The sequence below is a fragment of the Drosophila rhopaloa genome, unplaced genomic scaffold, assembly GCF_018152115.1.
Source record: "Drosophila rhopaloa isolate 14029-0021.01 unplaced genomic scaffold, ASM1815211v1 contig_163, whole genome shotgun sequence".
NCBI classification, from domain to species: Eukaryota; Metazoa; Arthropoda; class Insecta; order Diptera; family Drosophilidae; genus Drosophila; species Drosophila rhopaloa.
Genome location: NW_025335043.1, coordinates 5,733,623 through 5,751,831, shown reverse-complemented (window position 1 = coordinate 5,751,831; position 18,209 = coordinate 5,733,623). Strand labels below are relative to the sequence as shown.

The window sequence follows — 18,209 nt, the reverse complement described above, 5'->3', positions numbered from 1 at the left end:
AATCAATTAATCTGCAGTTGCAGATATTGTGGAAAAGTTTTCACTATTGCAATTGTAATTTTTCAAATAATAATATAAATAACCATAGGCTTAAATAACTTGATTTAAAAGTAATCGTTAAAACCGTTTTGAAATTAGAATTGGCGCCAATTCGTTTAGCAAAAGTACTCGATACTTTTCTTTGCCGTTGTGTGAGATCCAACCAAACGGGCACACTGTCAGCACAAAAGAAAATTTTTGACGAAAATTGTTAGAGATTTCCGTTTTTAATTAACAATGATGAATTAATTAGCGCTGGAATTAGCACAAGCTACAACTTCAGAAACTTTCGAGGGTCCAAGGCAATAGGAAGCGATGGTAAGATGAGTAGAGATGGCTAAAAAGTGATGTTTTCTGATTGGAAATACTGGCCAAACGAACCGGCTTGCCCGGAAAAATGAGGAGTCCGTCGTAATAATGGACCAAAAATAGACCGGAGCGCAGTGCCCCAAAAATAGCCACGACATGTGCTGCCCAACTAATAGTTTTCCTCATCCCATCGCAGGCTGTGCTGGGCGCCCAATTGGTCATCACTTTGGTGATGGTCAGTGTCATCCAGAAGCTGAGTCCGCACTACTCCTTCGCCAAGTGGATCCTGTGCCGCACTGGCCTGCATCGTTACCTGCATCCCACCGACGACGAGCTGCGCTCCCGTGGCGGAGTGCCCAAGGAGAAGCCACACAAGGGTGGTCGGAATAAGCAGGCAAATGGATCGGGAGCCAGCGCACAGTTTCAAATACCGCGCAGCATCGAGGTGGAGCTGCTGACGTCACCGGTCCTGGAGCGGGATGTGGTGCACCTGCGCTATTTTACGGAGTACCAATGGCTGCTGGACTTCAGCGTCTATACGGGCATCGTCTACGTGGTCTCTGAGGTGGGCAAAGCAGGAACTCCTAGTCATGAAACCAGGTGTTTTTTGTTGTACTTTCTAAGGGAAAAAGAGTCCTGGTTTTTATAAATTTTATTCCATGATTTAAAGAATCGTTAAGTCTGAAAAATAAATTATATGATTATTATTATTACTATATAATATACATTCAGTTAAATTTGTTTACTATACTGAGAGCTAAATCAGCAATTTTACAACCTTTTTAAAATTTTGTCAAAGGCTATAAGCGATACATTTTATATGGTTGATAACCTTTTTTTTATTTCCAGAAAGTAAACTATTCCTAATTTCCGATTTTTCTTACACAGCTGTTCCATTTCTTCTACCCGCTGCGTCATGAGATCAACCTGAGCATGGTGTGGTGCCTGCTGGTCATCTTCTTTGCCCTGAAACTGCTCTCCTCGCTCACGGTGCTCTACTTCCAGAGCGAGGAGTCCATCGGCGAGCGGTCTATGGTCATTGTGGCCTGCCTGGTCTACCTGCTTGTGGCCATGGTCGTGCTGATCGTGGACGAGCGCATCCTGGAGACCGGTCTGGAGGATGCATATGCCAGCTTTAATGCCAGCGCATCCAAGTTCCTCACCGAGCAGGGTCTGCCATCGTCGTAAGTTTTGAAACCTCATTACAAATTACTTATATCACTAAGTTTGTGCTTTGTTTTTATAGAGGACCGGCTTCCAAGATCGTGGTCAAGTTCTTTCTGGCCATGGGTTGCGGTCTGCTGGGATCACTGTTCACCTTCCCCGGGTTGCGAATGGCCAAGATGCACTGGGACTCACTGAAGTACTGCCGCGGCAATCGGCTGCTGCAAGTGCTGTTGAATCTCAGCTTCGTGCTGCCCTTCATCCTAGTCATCCTGTGGATACGGCCCATCAGCCGCGACTACCTGACGGTGCGCGTCTTCCAGGGGATGCAACAGCCACTGTAAGCAATTGTTTCCCTTTGTTTGATTTGAAACAATAGCCTATTTATCGTTTATAACTCCGAGTTATCTTTTAAATTTATGCAGACTGAAGCCGCACGTCTTCGAGACCCTTCGTCTGCTGCTGGTGATCCTTGTGGTGGTGGTCCGCTTTGCCCTGATGCCCATATATCTGCAATCGTACCTGAATCTGGCCCACGACAAGATCCTGGATATGCGCAAGGAGGCCGGCCGCATCACCAATGTGGAGTTCAAGCAAAAGGTAAAGCACATCCCTCTCTTGCAAAAGTCATAATTAAGTTACCTAATTTCTTGTTTTTTAGATCTCGTCGATTTTCTATTATCTCTGTGTTGTGACCCTACAATTTGCTGCACCGTTGATTCTGTGCCTTTATCTCACACTAATGTACAAGAGTTTGGGAGGCTTCAGTTGGTCTGGTATTTTCCAGGATAGCGTCGTCCTACAGCACGAGTGCGCGGCCAGCGAAGTGGACCCTGTTGGTGGTAGCAGTGCCGTTTCCCAAGAAGATGGCGAATTCAATATCCTGGAGTCAGCGCAATCGCTGCAGGCTTCATTCAGTAGCCTGAAAAATGTAAGAACTTATCTTCTACCATTTAAGGCCGTGATTAACCTAGATGTTTTCAGGTCTTTTCCACGGAGGTGTACAAGGGCTTTCTGGGTTTTGCTACCTGGTGGAGTTACTTTACGCTGTTTGCCACTTCCTCGCTGGGCATTGTCTACCAGTCGTATTTCAACAAGACCTAAGGCCATTTAATCATACACCATGAATCCTTATAGTAGTACGACTCTGTTCTTTGTAGTCAATATGTATCGCGTATTCAATTAATATTGTTTTCTACTCATCTGGCGAATAGATTGGCTTTCACCATGTTTTGTAAATAATACTACTTTACTCATTGTTCATAAAGTGTGTAATAAAGACTATTAAACAGGCTGCCCTGAAAGTAACCAAAGTGAACTAAACATAATCTAAAAGAGTTAAGTGCGTTATCCGAACTCTAAATAAATGAGTACGTCATCATGATTTGTTGTTTATTAATACAATGAAGAGTTAAGCAATGGGCCTAGCTTTTGTTTTCACCAAAAAATCCTAAATCCATTTATACATTGTATATTCTTCCAACTGTGGGATGTTGTTTGCCAGTCCATTAAGGATTGCGCTACAAGGTCAAATATTTAATTTAAACTATACATTAGCGAAATGTAAGGATAAAATCTTCGAACTTAGGTTCCACAGTTTAGGAATTTTAATATGTTCGACAGCATTAGAGACTATGTGGTCTATGTTGACTAACCACCTCCAAGTTTTCATACAAAAAAGAACACATTGCTTTTAAGTTGTGGGTCAATTTGAAAAACACCAATTTATTAAACCTTAAAGGTTGCGAATTAACCTAACAGACCACAGATTATGAATATGTAAATGGGTATCGTTTGCATATTTCCAGTAGGTAGTGCTAAATAGAGTAGTCCAGCACAAAGGCCGACTTCGGAATATATTATCAGATTAGATTTTGGCAATGCCAATGACGCCGCATCCAATGCGAGCGCCAGCGTTGCCCGTGGACTTGCTCAGCTCGTGGCCGCCCTTGCCGAGATCATCGGCATCGGCGTGGACCACCACGGTGCGTCCGATGATGCTGTCGGCGCCGAAGAGCGTGATCCTCGAGTCGGTGATGGTGACCTTCGTGGGGCAGTCGCCGGTGGCCTCAATGTTGCCCAGATCGCCCAGGTGGCGGTCCTCGTCGGCGGGGGCGCCGTGCTCCTTGCCGTAAGGATTGAAGTGCGGCCCGGATGACATGCAGCCGTTGGTGTTGTCACCGAACTCGTGCACGTGGAATCCGTGCAGACCCTTGGCCAGACCGCACACCTCGCCGGTGACCGTCACGGGCGTGTCGCTGCTCTGTGGGAGGGAAAAAAAGGGAATGGGGCACAATTAGTTCGACGCACAAGATAATGCTCGCGTCTTGATAACGCAGAAGAGGTGTTTAATCATGACATGTCCGAAAAGAAGCACTGAAATTCTTTCTCTCCAATGTGACTACTAACGGAATCCAATTCAATTTACTGGATATAGGGTTTAGTTTAGGGTTTTTTTATTTTAAACAAAGGGACATCACTGATTTTAAGTGGTATTCAATAGAATTTTTTAAATAAGTGTTAAAAAACTGTATACAGTAAATGATATGCACAATCAAAAAATTCATTTCTTGTGATTTTTAGGAATGTCTTTTTTACTTTACTTAATGATGGAAAAATGTTTATATTAATAGTACTTACGAAAAAAAATGTGTACAATAGAATACTCAGTTATCTTTTCTATAAAAAGTTATAGCGCCTGGGGCTCTAGCACATAACCTGTAATCAGCTACTATTTTAATTTTATTCGTTATCTTGGACACTTTGAACATGCACTGCTATTATTACGAGCTAACATGTGTACATATGTTTATATTTGTTACTTAAAGAACTTATTTTTATGAATTTTGGTTGAGAATATATGTAGCTTCAAAGGATAATATATAATTTTTTAAATTATTTTGTGGTAGGATCTGAATTTAAATTTTATTAACAATTTAACTAAGAAATAATATTCAAAATTTTACAAAACCTAAAAATAGCTTTTCTATTAACCCTTAAGGCACCGAAAAAAAAACAACCATAGTGTCTTTAGTCCTGTTATTTTGCCCTTCAGACATGTGCGCATCGTTGTTTGGCTTATATAATTGTGCATTTGTTAGGTGACTAGGCAAAAATTCGCAATCGGACGCAATTGAAATGCTCGAAAGAATTTAAAGTGGGATATTGGAAAAGAAGAGGGCGCGGGGTAAGCCGGCAATTTGACCTTTAGAACTACTCCATCTTCGCTGTTTCTCGGGGAAAACTTAATAAAATCCTACATTCTCACCTGCTGTTCAAAGAAAACAGTGCCCTTGGCATCGCCATTAATTACGCAGACAGCTTTGACCACCATTTCGACAATTGATTATTTATCAAAACGAAAAAACTTTAGAACTTTCCAGGTATCTCGAACAAAGTGACCGTTTCCTGGGCAGCTCAAAATACCAGCCGGTCCGTGGGGTTTGAGGCAGCGTTAAGTCACATCCCAGTTCTCTACCATTGCGTTATAATTGTGATCATTTACGGTTTATGCATCGCCAAATTCATGAAGTCACTTACGCACGAAAGCTGACAAACAATTTATTTTATTGTTTATTTTTTATTTAACTAAATTTTTAATTTTCTTGTTGTCAGAATTGACATTTGTGCAAATCGGTCCTACCTATTAAATGATTATTTTTGATTACCTTTCCATTTATTTTAATGTTAAGCCGATTTGAACATATTTTAAATATTGATTTCTCTTTGTCAGATAGAATTACAAATTTTTTAATAGGATTTAAATCGAAAAAAACGTCAGGCTTGGACTTTGAACAAAATATCGCAAAATAATTTATAGTTCGAAAAAAAGAAATTTCTTATAGTTTAGTTTAAAAAATGTTCATATTTTAAAGTAAATAAATATTCGTAGTGAATAACCAACACTAATTTATTTTGTAATTGCATTTATGCATGGAAAATAAAAGCCTTCTTAAAATGAAAAGATTAGGATCGGATCAAATGAGTAAAATAAAAAAAAATATTAGATATAACTGTTACTGAAAAAAAGTGAATACTAAGTGTGAATTCTTTTTTCTTTTCAAAATACAAAACGTATAAAAAGTAGAACTACTATTTGACTTGTAGATACCCCTTACTAGATCCACTCCTGTCAGCTGTTTTGGTATCCACTGGTTCATTTTTAAGCTTCCCATTTGTTCAAGTAAACGCCAACTCTTATTGCTGGATTTTCATCGTTTAAATAAAGGGAAAGACCCTAAATATATTCATAAATCAAAAATCGTATGCATTTATTTTTGTGCTGACAGAAAAATCTTAATCAAGTATCAAGTCAAGTATTGGAACGTATTCAATCCAGGTGGAGATCTAAGCTACAACTAGCTGCGCATTTTTTTAAAATCAGAGTCGATAAGACAGTTAAGCTACAACAATGGAGAATTGGTAGGGATATATTCATTAGCAACAACTATTTATACTTACTAATAGTTAAATTTGTCTTTAAAGGCTGTCCTTTTCCTATAAAAAACTTACTGAGGAGGCTGATTTTGCTGACTGCTGTGTAATTGTTGGAACGCGGAGATTTTTATGCCACAAGGTAGGTGATTATTATTGGTTGATATAATAAAAAGATTTTAATATTCATATTATTAAGGTGATATTGGGCGTGGCTTCGGATTTCTTTAAGCGTACGTTCCAGCCTGGTTTTGCAGAGGCAAAGACCGGGGAGCTTATCCTAACCGATGTCACGGAGGACATTTTCGAAAAGTTCCGGCTATACGTCTACGCTTACGACAAGAAGATTCTCGGTAGTTACAGCAACATGGATATCATCAAGCTGAAGGAGTGCGCCAACATGTGGATGGTTGAATCGCTCAAAATGGCCTGTGATGAGATCTTCAGGCAAAGATTACCCAGCATGACATACACGGATTTACTACTATTCTTTGAGCATGCGCACCACGTACATGACAAGGATCTTATCCAGCAGATATCCAAGTATTTGAAATGTAAAATCACATCGACATCGCTTCCCGAAGTCATTTATGAACTGGGTTCAGATGTGTTTAGAGAGTTTTTGATGCTCATAAAGGGCAGTTTAACTGAAAAAAAGAGATATGACATGGTGGAGAAGTTTGTTGGCGTTCATGGGTTTGTTCTCAACCAAAGCGATTCCAACAAATGGGAGTTTCATGGATTCTCCAATAAAAGCGAGACAAAACCAAGCGAGTCTCCAGCAATTAAGTTCGGATCTGGCAGTCAAAGCGAGAAAAACGAAGACGACTATGCCAACCCAAATCCGTTTAAGGTCGAGAAATTAAACTTTTCTGGAAGTAACTCTGTACCCTTGGATCCCAGGGCAAAGAAAATCAATAGCGAGTATGTCAAGAACATTGTGGGTTTGATCGACTTCACAAAAATGACAGCCAACGAGTTCTTTGAGGGGCCTGGAAAATCCAAAATGATGACCTTTGAGGACAAGTTCAATTTTATGTATAAAATAGCTAAACTAAATGCACGAAATTGGTAAATTCTTAAAACCGTGAATTACGACAAAGGCCATAAAAACCAAGCTTTAAATACGTTTTCGTTCCCACTTATTATCAATATTAAAAATGTACCTTTGTAAGCTGAACAACTTTTGTTTAAAACTTCTATACAAGATTGTAATCGTTTATAAACAAAATTGTTGAAACTATCTTCACAAAAATAAAAATCAATCGATCGACTTCTATTAAAGCCGTTAGCCTACAACAACGGTTCAAACATAGATAAAAAGAAACAACAATATATACATTTGATTTTTTTTAATACACAATTTGTCCAAACACTTAAATGGGATTTTCTTCATTAATAAGAAATAATGTGCTATCATTTCAATCTTTATATATTGTTATTGTATCCGTAAATTTGTAGATATTACTTATTAATTTTCATCATTTTTGTTTTTGTTTGTATTTTTATGTTTTGTATATATTTATATATATAGATATATATATATTTTTTATATTTAAATCGATATAGGTAAAGGTATGTAGATAGGTAATATTATTCATTCGCCTGTTTGTTTGTTTGTTACTTGTGTGGTTGGTTGCTTGTTACTTGATTTTTCCCCAATTTTTCTCACGCTTCTCGCACACTTCGGTCACATAGCTATAACATCTTAAACATCATAATCATCAATCATTACAATAATCAATCGCATATATCTATATAATTTTGCTTTGTTTGCTGCTTTACCTCGCTTTAAACTTAAAATGTATTATATTACTTAGAGAGTAGCGTCATCGAGCATATTGAATTCGTCAGATCTAAGGGATTAAGTCGTAACTTCGAATCGGTTTTCGAATTTCGAAAAGTGTGTATGTAGTTGCCGCCGTTGAACGGTTGTATGGCCAACATTTCAAAACACAATCTTACAGTTGCTATTTGTAAAATGTTCCATATCAATTTATACAATTTGCTTTCGTTTGCTTTGCTTTGCGTGCGCTTTTTATCCATATGTTGTGTTTGAGTTCGCTTTATGTTTTGATTTGTTTTTGTGGTAAAGGTAGGTTTATGATTGGCAAATTCAATATACAAGATGGAGATACTTTTTGTTTTGCTTTCTAATCGTTTCCACCCGTGGGCCTACTATTTGCCCTTGTTCTGCCGGTGCTTCTGGATCCGCACGCATCAGAGTACCTCGGACACGTACTTGGGTCGCTTGGACACGGTGGCATCGGTGGCAGTGGTTACGCACTCCTCCTCGCTGGCCTCGATGTGACCACTATAGTCGGTCGGCACCTCCTCATAGATAATCTCTGAATGCTGCTGCTGCTGCTGTTGTGCCATCACTTGCTGCTGATGCAGCGAATGCGCTGTCCCACCGCTCATCACATGATTCCTCTTCACAGCAATCAAAGCTCCAACACCGCCGCCTCCGCTCGCGGCGCTTCCCTCAACGTGCGTCTGAGGTACTGCCACCCCGGAGTTTTGATTGGTTACATAGTACGGACTGCCGCTGCTGAAAAAGCAAATAAATAGTAAACAGTTTGCCTCGGAATAAAAAGTTCACTTTCTGCTTACCTGTACTGATTGGAATTGCTTGACAGTGTCTGCTGCTGCTGTTGGTGCTGCTGTTGCTGGTGTGCATTTTGAGAGTTGTAGATGATTTCTGCAAAATAAATAAATTATAAAGATTAAAAACCTGGTGAAATTATTTAATTTAATTACAATTATTTAATCACAAGTTAGCGATTTGACTTAAAATATAGTCTGGATTTATTATTTACCAAGAGCTGAAATGCATTATGAATGTAATGCCGATAAATATACTTCAATAATTAATTGTTATCGAAGTGCTTTATAAAACATTAGTCTTAATAGCTTTTTCTCGCTTGGCTTTAACAAGAATGAGATTGATTTTGGTGAATAATAAAGAAGCCTCTTACCGGCATCAGCTGCGCGCTGTTCCAGCGACATTCCCGGCGATCCGGGAGCAGATTGCAGCACAATGTCCTGCAGCGGTGAGCTCTCGCGCGAGTTATCTAAAGCGAATCAAAAAGAATTTAACAGGATACCACGAAGAGACTTTAGACCACTACTTACCCATGTGACTGGGCGAGACGGGCGCCGATCGGGGCATCCCGTATGGCGGACGGAAGCCCTGGCTGCTCCGCTGGCGGCGCTTCTTGTAGCTGTGGTCGATCAGCTTGGCGCCGCTGTCCGGATCAATGCGCCAGAAGGAACCCTTGCCGGGCTCGTCCTGGGAGCGGGCCACCTTGATGAAATACCTGCAACAATAAGTGGGAGAATGAGCAACGATTTTGGGAAATATTACAATAAAAGTGCAAGAACCTTGTACAAATATAATTCTTCATACCTATTCAAACTGAGATTATGACGTATGGAATTCTGCCAGCCCTTGTTCGTCTCCTTGCGGTAGTACGGGTAGTGCTTGACTATAAACGAATAAATGCCCGAGAGCGTTAGCTGCTTGTCCGGTGCGGCAGATATGGCCTGGACGATAAGCTGGGCGTAGCTGTACGGCGGCTTCTCGTTGTGATTGTAGCTGGCTGTGGAGGGAGTCTGGAACAGATCCTGCTGCAAATGCAAATTACTTATTAGTATGCCTATAAGTTTAAAATTATGTACTTACTGTATTGTTGTTACTATAGTTGTTGTAATTGTTGGGCTGGTTCTGAATGAAACCCTGACGTGGACTAGCCGGACAACTGTTGGCAGCGCTTATTGTACCTGCAAATGCAATCATTAATGCTTTATTAAAAGTAGAAGACTAATTACTTATAAGGCACCAATTTAAAAATATATGATTATGTTGCTGACATATACAATACTTTAAATTTTGTCTTTAATTATCTATTGATAAACAGATATGGCTTTTGGAAAAATGAATCATTGTTAGATTAACCAATTAATTTAGTCCTATGTAGTTACATATCACTTATTCAATATTTTCATTGATTCAATATCCCTATTAATCAAGTTGACATTAAAGATTTTAAAAACGCATCAATTTTTGCCCTGTTATCTCTTTAAATGTGTAAAAAGGATTAAATTCCACTTGCCAGTTGGTGACAGGTAGGGGCTCTTCTGCTCCTTCTTGGGTATGGATATCTTAAGCGGAGAATAGATGCCGGGTCCGTCTCCGGCGGCGATTAGGTGGGCAGCTGTACCGGCTGGAGGGGCCACAACAATGTTCCCACTGCGCTGTTGCTGCTGGTGCAGAGTTGTGTGGTGGAGCGGGTGGTGTGGAGTGTGCGGGAGTGGGTGGTGCGCCGGTTGCTGTTGCTGTTGCAGCGGCAGGTGGTGCGGTGGCTGGTGGTGCGGGTGTTGCTGCAGCTGCTGCTGTTGTTGATGCAACTGCTGCTGGTGAATTTCGTCCCTCGGCGGCGGAGTGATAATAACGTGGGCTCCACCACCACCCAACGCACCACCGCTTACGACCAACGATGGCGAGTGGCCGGCAGCTGCATCCGATTGAGTGTCGGGCACATAACTTTCGAACTCGATGCGAATCTCCGTGCTTGGAAAGCGGAAATAACAGCTGCAAATGAAAGGAAACAATTGATTAGATATACTGGTGTTATTTCATAACTTTGATTTTTCTATTTCCATGGACTTTCGATTTGGAAAATTAAAACATATAATTTTCAAACTGCCATTTTAAATTACGGGGTATCTATCCATTTGTTACTTACTATTTGTTACTTACTTACTTGTTACGACACTTAGCCTATGACTGTTATCTATTTTCACATCTTTTCATAATAGCTTAAGTAGAATTTTATGATTTAATATATGGAAGACGTGTGGAATAATTTATCCAATTAATTAAAAGATAATAAAATGTCGCTATAGACTTGTTTTTGCTTACTAAACTGCACTATTATTAAAGTATACATTTCTGAAACTTTCTTATAAGGATTTGTTATTGGGCATGTTGAGTTGAAAAGTTCATGAATAAATATGAGTTACTTATCTATACACATACTTTTGTATGCATCTCTAGTTTGCTATTAGAAATAAACAACTAAATACTTCATAAAAAGATGTCTAACCAAATTTGATGTTTTTTTTTTAAGATATATTTTTTTTTAATATAATGAACTGTTCCAATAAAATAATGCAAAAGAATTAAAAGATTCGCAGTTTTGTTCCCTCTACGATTTATGAGCTCCTCTTACCGTTGCGGCAGACGAAGTGGATCCACGTTGCGGCGCTGCAGGAAATCATCCACAAAGATGCCGTTCTTGCTGAGGCACTGGACAAAAAAGGCGCGAAGCTCCACGTCGTAGAGCACCTGGAAATGTTTGCGCGACACCAGGTTATTCTCGGCCACGTTGAAGTGGACCAGCGATGTGGAGGAGTTGCGTCCGATGACCGTCACGGCGTCCGTGATGGGCAATACCTCCTGGTTGAAACGGAGCTCTCCATATGGCGGCGAGGATGTTGCTGAGGCGTTGGCGGAGGAGGTGGTGGTGCTGCTGTTGGTGGAGGAGGAGGAGGTGGTAGTGCTACTAGGGGCAGGTGGGTGGTTTGCTGAATTGTTGCTGTTGTTGGACAGCTGATCGGCGCCGCTGTTGTTGTTGCTTCCCGCGCTGCTGCTATTGTTGTTGTTGCTGTTGCTATTATTGTTGTTATTCAGCGCCGCTGTTGCTGCTGCTGCTGCGCCATGATGCAGCTGCAACATGTCCTTGGCAATCGCAACGGTGGCGGCGTCGGCTGCACCACCTGCAATGTTGGTGGGTGGGTTGTTCAGTACGGCGTGTACGGTCACAATATTGTTATTGCTGTTACTATTGTGGCCGTTGTTGCTGCTGCTGTTGTTGTTGTTGTTGGTGGTGGTGCTATTGCCGGTGGTTGTTGCTAGTGTTGTGGTTGTTGTTGTTGTAGTGGCGGCCATTGAAAGGTAAATCCCACTTGTCCTATGCTCGCTTAGTGCTGGTGTTTGCCTGCGAAATTGTAAAAATAATGTATTTAGTTGAGTAAAGTTTTTCATGGGTGAATTTTTGATTATGTAAATGATTTATATTTAATTGATATTATCAGTGCAAAAAAATATAAGATTTCTTATCTGTTGAAGAGACTACTTTTAAAGTAATTTCAATATTTTATTATTGTTTTACAATTTTTGTTGAGTAATCTCTTTACCGAAAATATGTACACATATATAAATTGTTCTTACAACCATGCATACATACACACATACATATGTATAATTTTTGTGAGCAAAAAAATGTATTAACTTATATTGTGTTTATCAATATGTTTACCGGAAATAATTTTTTTAGTGTTAACAATTATTGAATTAATTAAGTGTTCATATTATAAACGTGTATTTTATTTATAAATTGATGCACCTTTTATTGACACTTAAATTGTTTAACACTAACCATTGCGCTTGATTAATAAAGTTGCTTGATATGAAGCACCTTAAATTTTTTTTTTGGTATCTACATATTTACATACATATGTACATTAATTTTTTGAATGCAACGGTTTGTATGGTTCTCCAGCTTTTTGTTTTTACCTATTGACTTTGCACATTAAGAACTTATTAATTTTATTCGCACACTGTTTGTACACTGGGTGCATTAATTTTTTCCCTTTTTTTCATAGCTTTTCACGCGCTTTTCGCTCTCTTTACGTTTTGGCCCCAAGGTTTCTTCTTTTCGTCAGCCACAAATTATTTTCCAAATATACACACACGCTCGCATCGTTGCTGTTTCGGTTTTTGCTTTACTCTGTTTTGCTACCGTAGCCGCACATACACAATCACACCTTTGTACATACCTTGGTCGGCAACAAAAACAAGCGCCGATTGAAGCAACAACAATAATAATAATAATAACACAACTACTACTACTACGCGGCGGACACTACGTGAGTAAACACACATACATCTATGCATAGGGGAACAAGCGAGTGAGCGGCAACTGCAAAGGCTCACGCTTGCGCTCTTTTTCGCTTTCCCGGGCAGAATGGAATGGAAAAATCTCCTCTCTCCAACTCCACCATACACACATCGGTATCAGTATCCCCATCTCTCCAAACTGAGCTTGCGGCCAGTGTTGCCAACAGGCGAATACATGCCCACTTATAACAAATAATTTAGTTAATGCAAAAAAAAAGCATTGAAAAGGATAATATCCATGTGACACTAAAAAAGAGATGAAAAATTTACCAAATCTTGGTAAACTTTATGACATCAGAAATAATTAAATATCAAAAGGTGCATTAAACCGTACAAAAAAATTATATTTGCTGCCATTTGTTCTTATACATTTTTATTATTATAAAGAGTTTCGAATGTTTGGAAACTGACTTTTTTTTAATTAAGAAAAACTGTTTGAAGTGTAAGCCGGTCAACAATATTTTGCAAAATTTTATTATGCACGTCTGCAACAATTGGCTTACATTGGAATTCTCCACAAGTTCATCTTACTCGCAGGGATTTGGGGGAAAAGTGGTACTCCCATGGCAACCGAAACTTTTCGCAGAACGATCTGTATCTTGAGTTATTTTGTGGTGAAAAGGGGGAAGAGGGTAAATAAGGCGACTTTTTTGTATGCAGTTATAAGCTAACGTTGGCAACACTGGTCCACTCTCCGACTTCTTTGGCTCCACTTGGCACCAACACAAAGATGCACTGGAACTCACAAACACGGACGGATTGAGAACTCTCGCACTGGATGGCCCCACATGGCTCCCCATCAATCGATCGAGCTTGCATGCATAAACATGCAAAACGAAACCAAAATAAAATTAACGAGAACAACAAAAGGCAAACAAACGCCCATACATACGGCCATATAAATAAACACACGCACACACACGGCTACATATAGATTTGGCGAGTACATATATGCGTGTGTGCATGTGTGTTGGGTCACTCGTAACGGCAAAACGATGGAAGGCAGCGAAAGAGAAGCACAATAAATAAATAAAAACACCAAAATACACACAGACACACACACACATACAAACTGGCGTATTGGAAATGCGTAAAAAATGCCGCTCGTTGATTTTTCAGCTAGCAACCGACAACCGACTCCACCTGCGCATACATACAGACGACGGATGTCTTGTTTGTCTCTTTGTAAACACACAAAAAGCACACTTTTCACAACGTATAGCTTTGCTTTTCTGCTCTTTGGTTTTCGCTCGGCGATTGCGTAAACTTGCCGCCCGCTTTTTTCCCACCTAACATCAAAATATGTACACACACTTGAGGCCACCCATACCACTGTGTATGTGTGCGTTGTGTGAGCGTGTTCCAAAATAAAAACTTAATATTTATTTATATGCCATTTAGCTGGTTGATTTTCAGCTCACTCTGCTATTGATTTTTTATTACTACTAATTCTCGCCCTCTCTTTCGCTGTTTATATTTTCGCCGTTGGTTATCAAACTCGAACTGTTTTTGTTGTTTTTTCTTTTCAGTTTTTTTTTTTGCACACAACACGTTTTTCGCTGCGTGTTTGTGTGTGTATATTATTTTTTGTTCGCCTTGTTTATTTTTATTTTTTTGCGTACCTTCTTGGAAAAAACCTTTGGCTGTTGGAATTTGTTAAATCTCTTGATACAAACGTAACACTAGTAGTTGGGCAATAATTAAAAGCCGATTTGTGCACTTTTTCAGCGATTTTAATGCGGTTTTCCCGATTCTTATTGCTTCAGCGCGGTGAAGGAGAAGAAGAAGAGATCAGTTCGAGTGGTGGCAACGCCGTCATCCAAAGCCAGGTATGGCCAGTCCTAGGTCTGGCCACTCTGCACATCAGCTGTTTTCAGCCGCATTTCGATTTTGTAACAGTTGGAAAAATTCTTTTTGTGTGATTTCTTAATTAAACCTGGAAAAATGCAAAGCCTGACGCGACTGATGAACACAACATTGACCCTGCAAATGCCGTCAAGGATGCCGGCAGCAGGGGTTGCACTGCAGCAGCTGCGCGGCAAAACCAAAGTGGTGGAGAAACCAAAACCTGGCGCTGGTCAGCAATTCCGTCGAATTGTGCACTTTCCGGAGGAATACACGGTAGAGCCGCTGAAGATCACTCATTTGGCGGGCAGAGATCCCGTCTCCGGTCGCCTGGTAGCCAAGGGCATCGGCGGTGGCATCAAGCAGCAGTATCGGTGGGTAAAATGGTTGCGGGATGGTCCAACGGAGGGAGCCCAGGAGGAGCTGGTGCTCGAAGTGCTCCGTGACGGCTGCCGCACTGCGAATGTTGCCCTGGTGGCCGTCGGAGATGAGCTCAAGTACATCCTAGCCACCGAGAACATGAAGGCGGGTGATATTCTCAAGACTTCACGACTGATTCCTAGGATTCCTGGTGAGTTCGCTTACTGGTTGTCACGATATCTACCTACATGCTATCTATCCACATACATCATTTTATGATCAAGAGAATAAAAAAGTATTTTTTCTTTTGTATTCGGAAAAGATTTTTGACTAATTCATCGTAATCCTATAAATTTTGTATATTTTTTAAACTTGTTACGAAGAGTTTAAAAGATTTTACTTAGTTTCAAACAATATTTTTGACCTTATGAAGTAAATATATAGCAATGCTTCCATATTTCTATACCGTTCAGTTATAAAGCTAATATTTTGACACTTTCGTGTTGGCCTTTTTATATATGAACGCAGGAAAAGTTTGAAAATATCGCTGATCGGACATATATATTCCGATATATTGCCAAAGAAACAATTGGGATAATTTTAAAATTTGTTTGATTTCGAAGAAATTTGCGCAGAATATTCGCGCATTTTCAAGAATCGGAAAGAATGCTTTAAAAACCGGGTGCCTTAACCTCAGTGTAAATAAAAAATCTTTTTTCAGTTAGACCAACTTATGAAACTAATCCAACCTCTATGACCTTAAACTGCCCATTTGGACAATTTCTTATCTTGTATAAGTTGTATATGGCAATCGTTTAAGCCAATCAATTTTTTCCCTATAATCCCTAGTGCGACCCAACGAAGGAGATGCCTATCCCTTGGGCGCCCTACCCGTGGGCACCCGTATCCACTGCCTGGAGAAGAATCCCGGCCAGATGTGCCACCTGATCCATGCCGCCGGCACCTTTGGCACCATCCTACGCAAGTTCGACGACAAGGTGGTGGTTCAGCTGCCCTCCAAGCGGGAGTTCGCCTTCCAGCGCACCTGCATGGCCACTGTGGGTCGCCTCTCCAACCCGGACCACAACAAGGAGCACGTGGGCAGTGCACAGAGGATGCGGGAGATGGGCAATCGTCCGCGTTCTGGTCTGTGGAAGCGCAAGGAGGGCAAGCACGGCCGTAAGATACGTCGCCTGCCGCCCATGACCACAATATCGCCACCGGCGCCACCCAAAGAGGAAGCTATCAAGTTGACGCTGCCCCTGTAAGGATCTTGCTTTAATTTCTATGTGTCACACATTATACAACTAGAACTAGAACTACAGCTAGAGCTATTTGCGCGTTTTCTTCATGGAGAATCCGGTGCCGTGGAAGCTCTCCCCATCGGAACCATCCGCATTGCCAGCTGCGGCATCATCTTCGTTGCCCCTATCGCTGATGGGTCGAATGTTGCGGTCGAAGCGGATGAGACCAAACTGGAAATCGTAGTCGGGCACGCCGCGCGCAAGGACTTTCTTGAGGACCGGTGTATCCATTTGGCTCTCCTTCTTCTTTTTGCCATCTAAACGGACTCCAGAACCCTTAAAGGTCTCAACCACCTCCTCGAGTACGGCGCTGGCGCCTCCGGAGGCTTCCCCGCCTGCAGATCCCGCCGTACCCTGCTGTCCTGAGCCGGAAGCCTGCGTTTCCGAATGATCCTTGTAGCCCACCGGTGCCTCAAACTCCACATTCATGTCGCACTCTATGATGCTGACGGCATTGCCGGGTTTCGTCTCCAGAACGCACAGTTCATAGACCTTCTTGTTGTACTTGATGGCTATGACATCGCCCTTAGTGAGGCAGGCAAAGTTTCGCAGGGCATTCTCCAGCACCGCCTTGGGATTGGTGATGTCCAGGAAGTCGGTGCTGTGCGGCTGGAACTTTGAGAACGTGGCCACCGGCAGGGAGACACTTTCGATATTGAGGATGTCGCCCTCCTCCAGCAGCAGGTTGTCCATCATCCAGTAGGGCAGATAGCATTTGCCCTCGTCGGCCACGAATTCAAGGACGCCGGCGTGGGAGGATCTGGATTTCTTGCCGTTGGTGAGTTTGAAGAGCATGGGATACTCCACATTTAGACGGGTGAGCGTGTCCAATGCGGAGGGAGGCATGATAACTGGGTTTTAGAAGGGGTTACTAAGGGTTTAGAGAGGTCTATAAAGCAAGGAAAACTCACTTTTTCCGCCCTTCTCTACGTCCGATCGCTCGTTTCCGGGCAACATGGATACGGAGAAGCACTTGTAGGTGGCATGGAAACTGCGTCCCTCTGGGAACATCATGTTGAAGCCGCTGAAATGGAACATTCTGTGTGTGCCTTGCCCTAACTGGCTGTCCCTATGTATTTTGCACTACTTTTTTCCCCCTTTACGAGGGTTCTAATTTTGTTTTTTTTTGTTTTTTGTTTCTGTAATGTCACGACTGCAGCAGTGTGACCAAACTACCGATTCGCAAAAGCCTACGAACAACGGTCTTACTTTCGATCTGCAAACAACTGGCAACACTCGCAGCGTTCAAATTAAGTTTCCCGCCAAATTTTTCTTCTCACGAAACTTCTTCGATAAAAATCAGCTTGGGACTTATAAAACCTTTTGTAAATAGTGGGCAAAGGCATATTTAACTGTTGAGCAGACCATTTTTGGTTAGGTGAAAACAGTGCTGCCGGACCTTCAATTATTTAAAACGACACGAAAATATTGGCGGGCAAAAAAAATACTTCTGCTTCAAAAGTATATTTATATAATAAAATGCATTATCGATTAATCACTATCCCTATTTCAAAATTTGTAGATGGTTTCACAAATTACATTTTTAATCATCAAAAAAAAGATTTAATCAATTTAATGAAGGTAAAAAAATTTAAGCAGAGCAGATAAAAACTTTTGTAGTCTTACATTTTTAGTTTCATAAAAAGGCTTTAGTGAAGTGAGGTTTTATAAAATATATTCACAATGGTTTTATATAAAAGATTTATTCCACTACATGGGTCCACAAGATTAGCTTTAACTGCCTTTGGTATATGTGGTATTTTTTTCCATCTACAGCATATTTTTCAAAA

The 18,209-nt window shown here is 40.9% G+C and overlaps 6 protein-coding genes across 11 annotated transcripts; 3 read left to right on the top strand and 3 right to left on the bottom strand.

Moving 5' to 3' along the window:
- The first annotated feature begins 196 nt into the window (after positions 1-196).
- On the top strand, positions 197-2,896 carry LOC108050426 (transmembrane protein 161B). The gene is made up of 7 exons (XM_017132113.2): positions 197-357; positions 545-913; positions 1,237-1,532; positions 1,595-1,852; positions 1,938-2,112; positions 2,174-2,443; positions 2,497-2,896. Exons 1-7 carry the CDS (start codon positions 355-357, stop codon positions 2,614-2,616), a joined length of 1,491 nt encoding a protein of 496 aa, XP_016987602.1. The 5' UTR covers positions 197-354; the 3' UTR covers positions 2,617-2,896.
- Positions 2,897-3,203: 307 nt separating this feature from the next.
- LOC108050431 (superoxide dismutase [Cu-Zn]) lies at positions 3,204-4,919 on the bottom strand. Its single transcript, XM_017132118.2, has 2 exons — positions 4,781-4,919; positions 3,204-3,775 (listed from the first exon to the last, which is right to left on the bottom strand). The coding sequence occupies exons 1-2, from the start codon at positions 4,844-4,846 to the stop codon at positions 3,380-3,382; spliced, it is 462 nt and encodes a 153-aa protein (XP_016987607.1). The 5' UTR covers positions 4,847-4,919; the 3' UTR covers positions 3,204-3,379.
- A 737-nt stretch (positions 4,920-5,656) lies between these two features.
- Positions 5,657-7,281, top strand: LOC108050427. Its single transcript, XM_017132114.2, has 3 exons — positions 5,657-5,934; positions 5,998-6,088; positions 6,146-7,281. The coding sequence occupies exons 1-3, from the start codon at positions 5,924-5,926 to the stop codon at positions 7,019-7,021; spliced, it is 978 nt and encodes a 325-aa protein (XP_016987603.1). The 5' UTR covers positions 5,657-5,923; the 3' UTR covers positions 7,022-7,281.
- Positions 7,282-7,283: 2 nt separating this feature from the next.
- Positions 7,284-14,702, bottom strand: LOC108050425 (dual specificity protein kinase splA). 6 transcript variants are annotated; one of them, XM_017132109.2, is made up of 10 exons: positions 12,527-12,735; positions 11,794-11,948; positions 11,181-11,727; positions 10,062-10,540; positions 9,632-9,729; positions 9,356-9,576; positions 9,082-9,266; positions 8,925-9,020; positions 8,560-8,647; positions 7,284-8,497 (listed from the first exon to the last, which is right to left on the bottom strand). In XM_017132109.2, exons 1-10 carry the CDS (start codon positions 12,589-12,591, stop codon positions 8,167-8,169), a joined length of 2,265 nt encoding a protein of 754 aa, XP_016987598.2. In that variant the 5' UTR covers positions 12,592-12,735; the 3' UTR covers positions 7,284-8,166. The 6 variants fall into 6 exon arrangements, with proteins under 6 accessions (XP_016987598.2, XP_016987599.1, XP_016987601.1 ...); XM_017132110.2 differs by lacking the exon at positions 12,527-12,735 and adding an exon at positions 14,533-14,702 and having other exon boundaries at positions 11,181-11,948; XM_017132112.2 differs by lacking the exon at positions 12,527-12,735 and adding an exon at positions 13,803-13,945 and having other exon boundaries at positions 11,181-11,948.
- A 33-nt stretch (positions 14,703-14,735) lies between these two features.
- On the top strand, positions 14,736-16,445 carry LOC108050430 (39S ribosomal protein L2, mitochondrial). The gene is made up of 2 exons (XM_017132117.2): positions 14,736-15,326; positions 15,965-16,445. Exons 1-2 carry the CDS (start codon positions 14,855-14,857, stop codon positions 16,381-16,383), a joined length of 891 nt encoding a protein of 296 aa, XP_016987606.1. The 5' UTR covers positions 14,736-14,854; the 3' UTR covers positions 16,384-16,445.
- On the bottom strand, positions 16,366-17,590 carry LOC108050429 (ubiquitin fusion degradation protein 1 homolog). The gene is made up of 2 exons (XM_017132116.2): positions 17,331-17,590; positions 16,366-17,270 (listed from the first exon to the last, which is right to left on the bottom strand). The coding sequence occupies exons 1-2, from the start codon at positions 17,455-17,457 to the stop codon at positions 16,447-16,449; spliced, it is 951 nt and encodes a 316-aa protein (XP_016987605.1). The 5' UTR covers positions 17,458-17,590; the 3' UTR covers positions 16,366-16,446.
- Positions 17,591-18,209: the final 619 nt, after the last annotated feature.

Bases quoted from the DNA above. Each gene is read 5' to 3' on its own strand.
- LOC108050426 (XM_017132113.2), top strand. The intron at 914-1,236 runs GTGGGCAAAGCA...TTTCTTACACAG, and splicing joins TCGTCTACGTGGTCTCTGAG to CTGTTCCATTTCTTCTACCC. The intron at 1,533-1,594 runs GTAAGTTTTGAA...TTGTTTTTATAG, and splicing joins GAGCAGGGTCTGCCATCGTC to AGGACCGGCTTCCAAGATCG.
- LOC108050431 (XM_017132118.2), bottom strand. From the start codon at position 4,846: ATGGTGGTCAAAGCTGTCTGCGTAATTAATGGCGATGCCAAGGGCACT. The intron at 3,776-4,780 runs GTGAGAATGTAG...TCCCTCCCACAG, and splicing joins CTGTTTTCTTTGAACAGCAG to AGCAGCGACACGCCCGTGAC.
- LOC108050427 (XM_017132114.2), top strand. The intron at 6,089-6,145 runs GTAGGTGATTAT...CATATTATTAAG, and splicing joins GGAGATTTTTATGCCACAAG to GTGATATTGGGCGTGGCTTC.
- LOC108050425 (XM_017132107.2), bottom strand. From the start codon at position 12,591: ATGCACCCAGTGTACAAACAGTGTGCGAATAAAATTAATAAGTTCTTA. The intron at 9,730-10,061 runs GCAAGTGGAATT...TTGCATTTGCAG, and splicing joins CCCCTACCTGTCACCAACTG to GTACAATAAGCGCTGCCAAC. The intron at 8,498-8,559 runs GTAAGCAGAAAG...TTGCTTTTTCAG, and splicing joins AGCAATTCCAATCAGTACAG to CAGCGGCAGTCCGTACTATG.
- LOC108050430 (XM_017132117.2), top strand. From the start codon at position 14,855: ATGCAAAGCCTGACGCGACTGATGAACACAACATTGACCCTGCAAATG. The intron at 15,327-15,964 runs GTGAGTTCGCTT...TATAATCCCTAG, and splicing joins ACTGATTCCTAGGATTCCTG to TGCGACCCAACGAAGGAGAT.
- LOC108050429 (XM_017132116.2), bottom strand. From the start codon at position 17,457: ATGTTCCATTTCAGCGGCTTCAACATGATGTTCCCAGAGGGACGCAGT. The intron at 17,271-17,330 runs GTGAGTTTTCCT...TCTAAAACCCAG, and splicing joins CGTAGAGAAGGGCGGAAAAA to TTATCATGCCTCCCTCCGCA.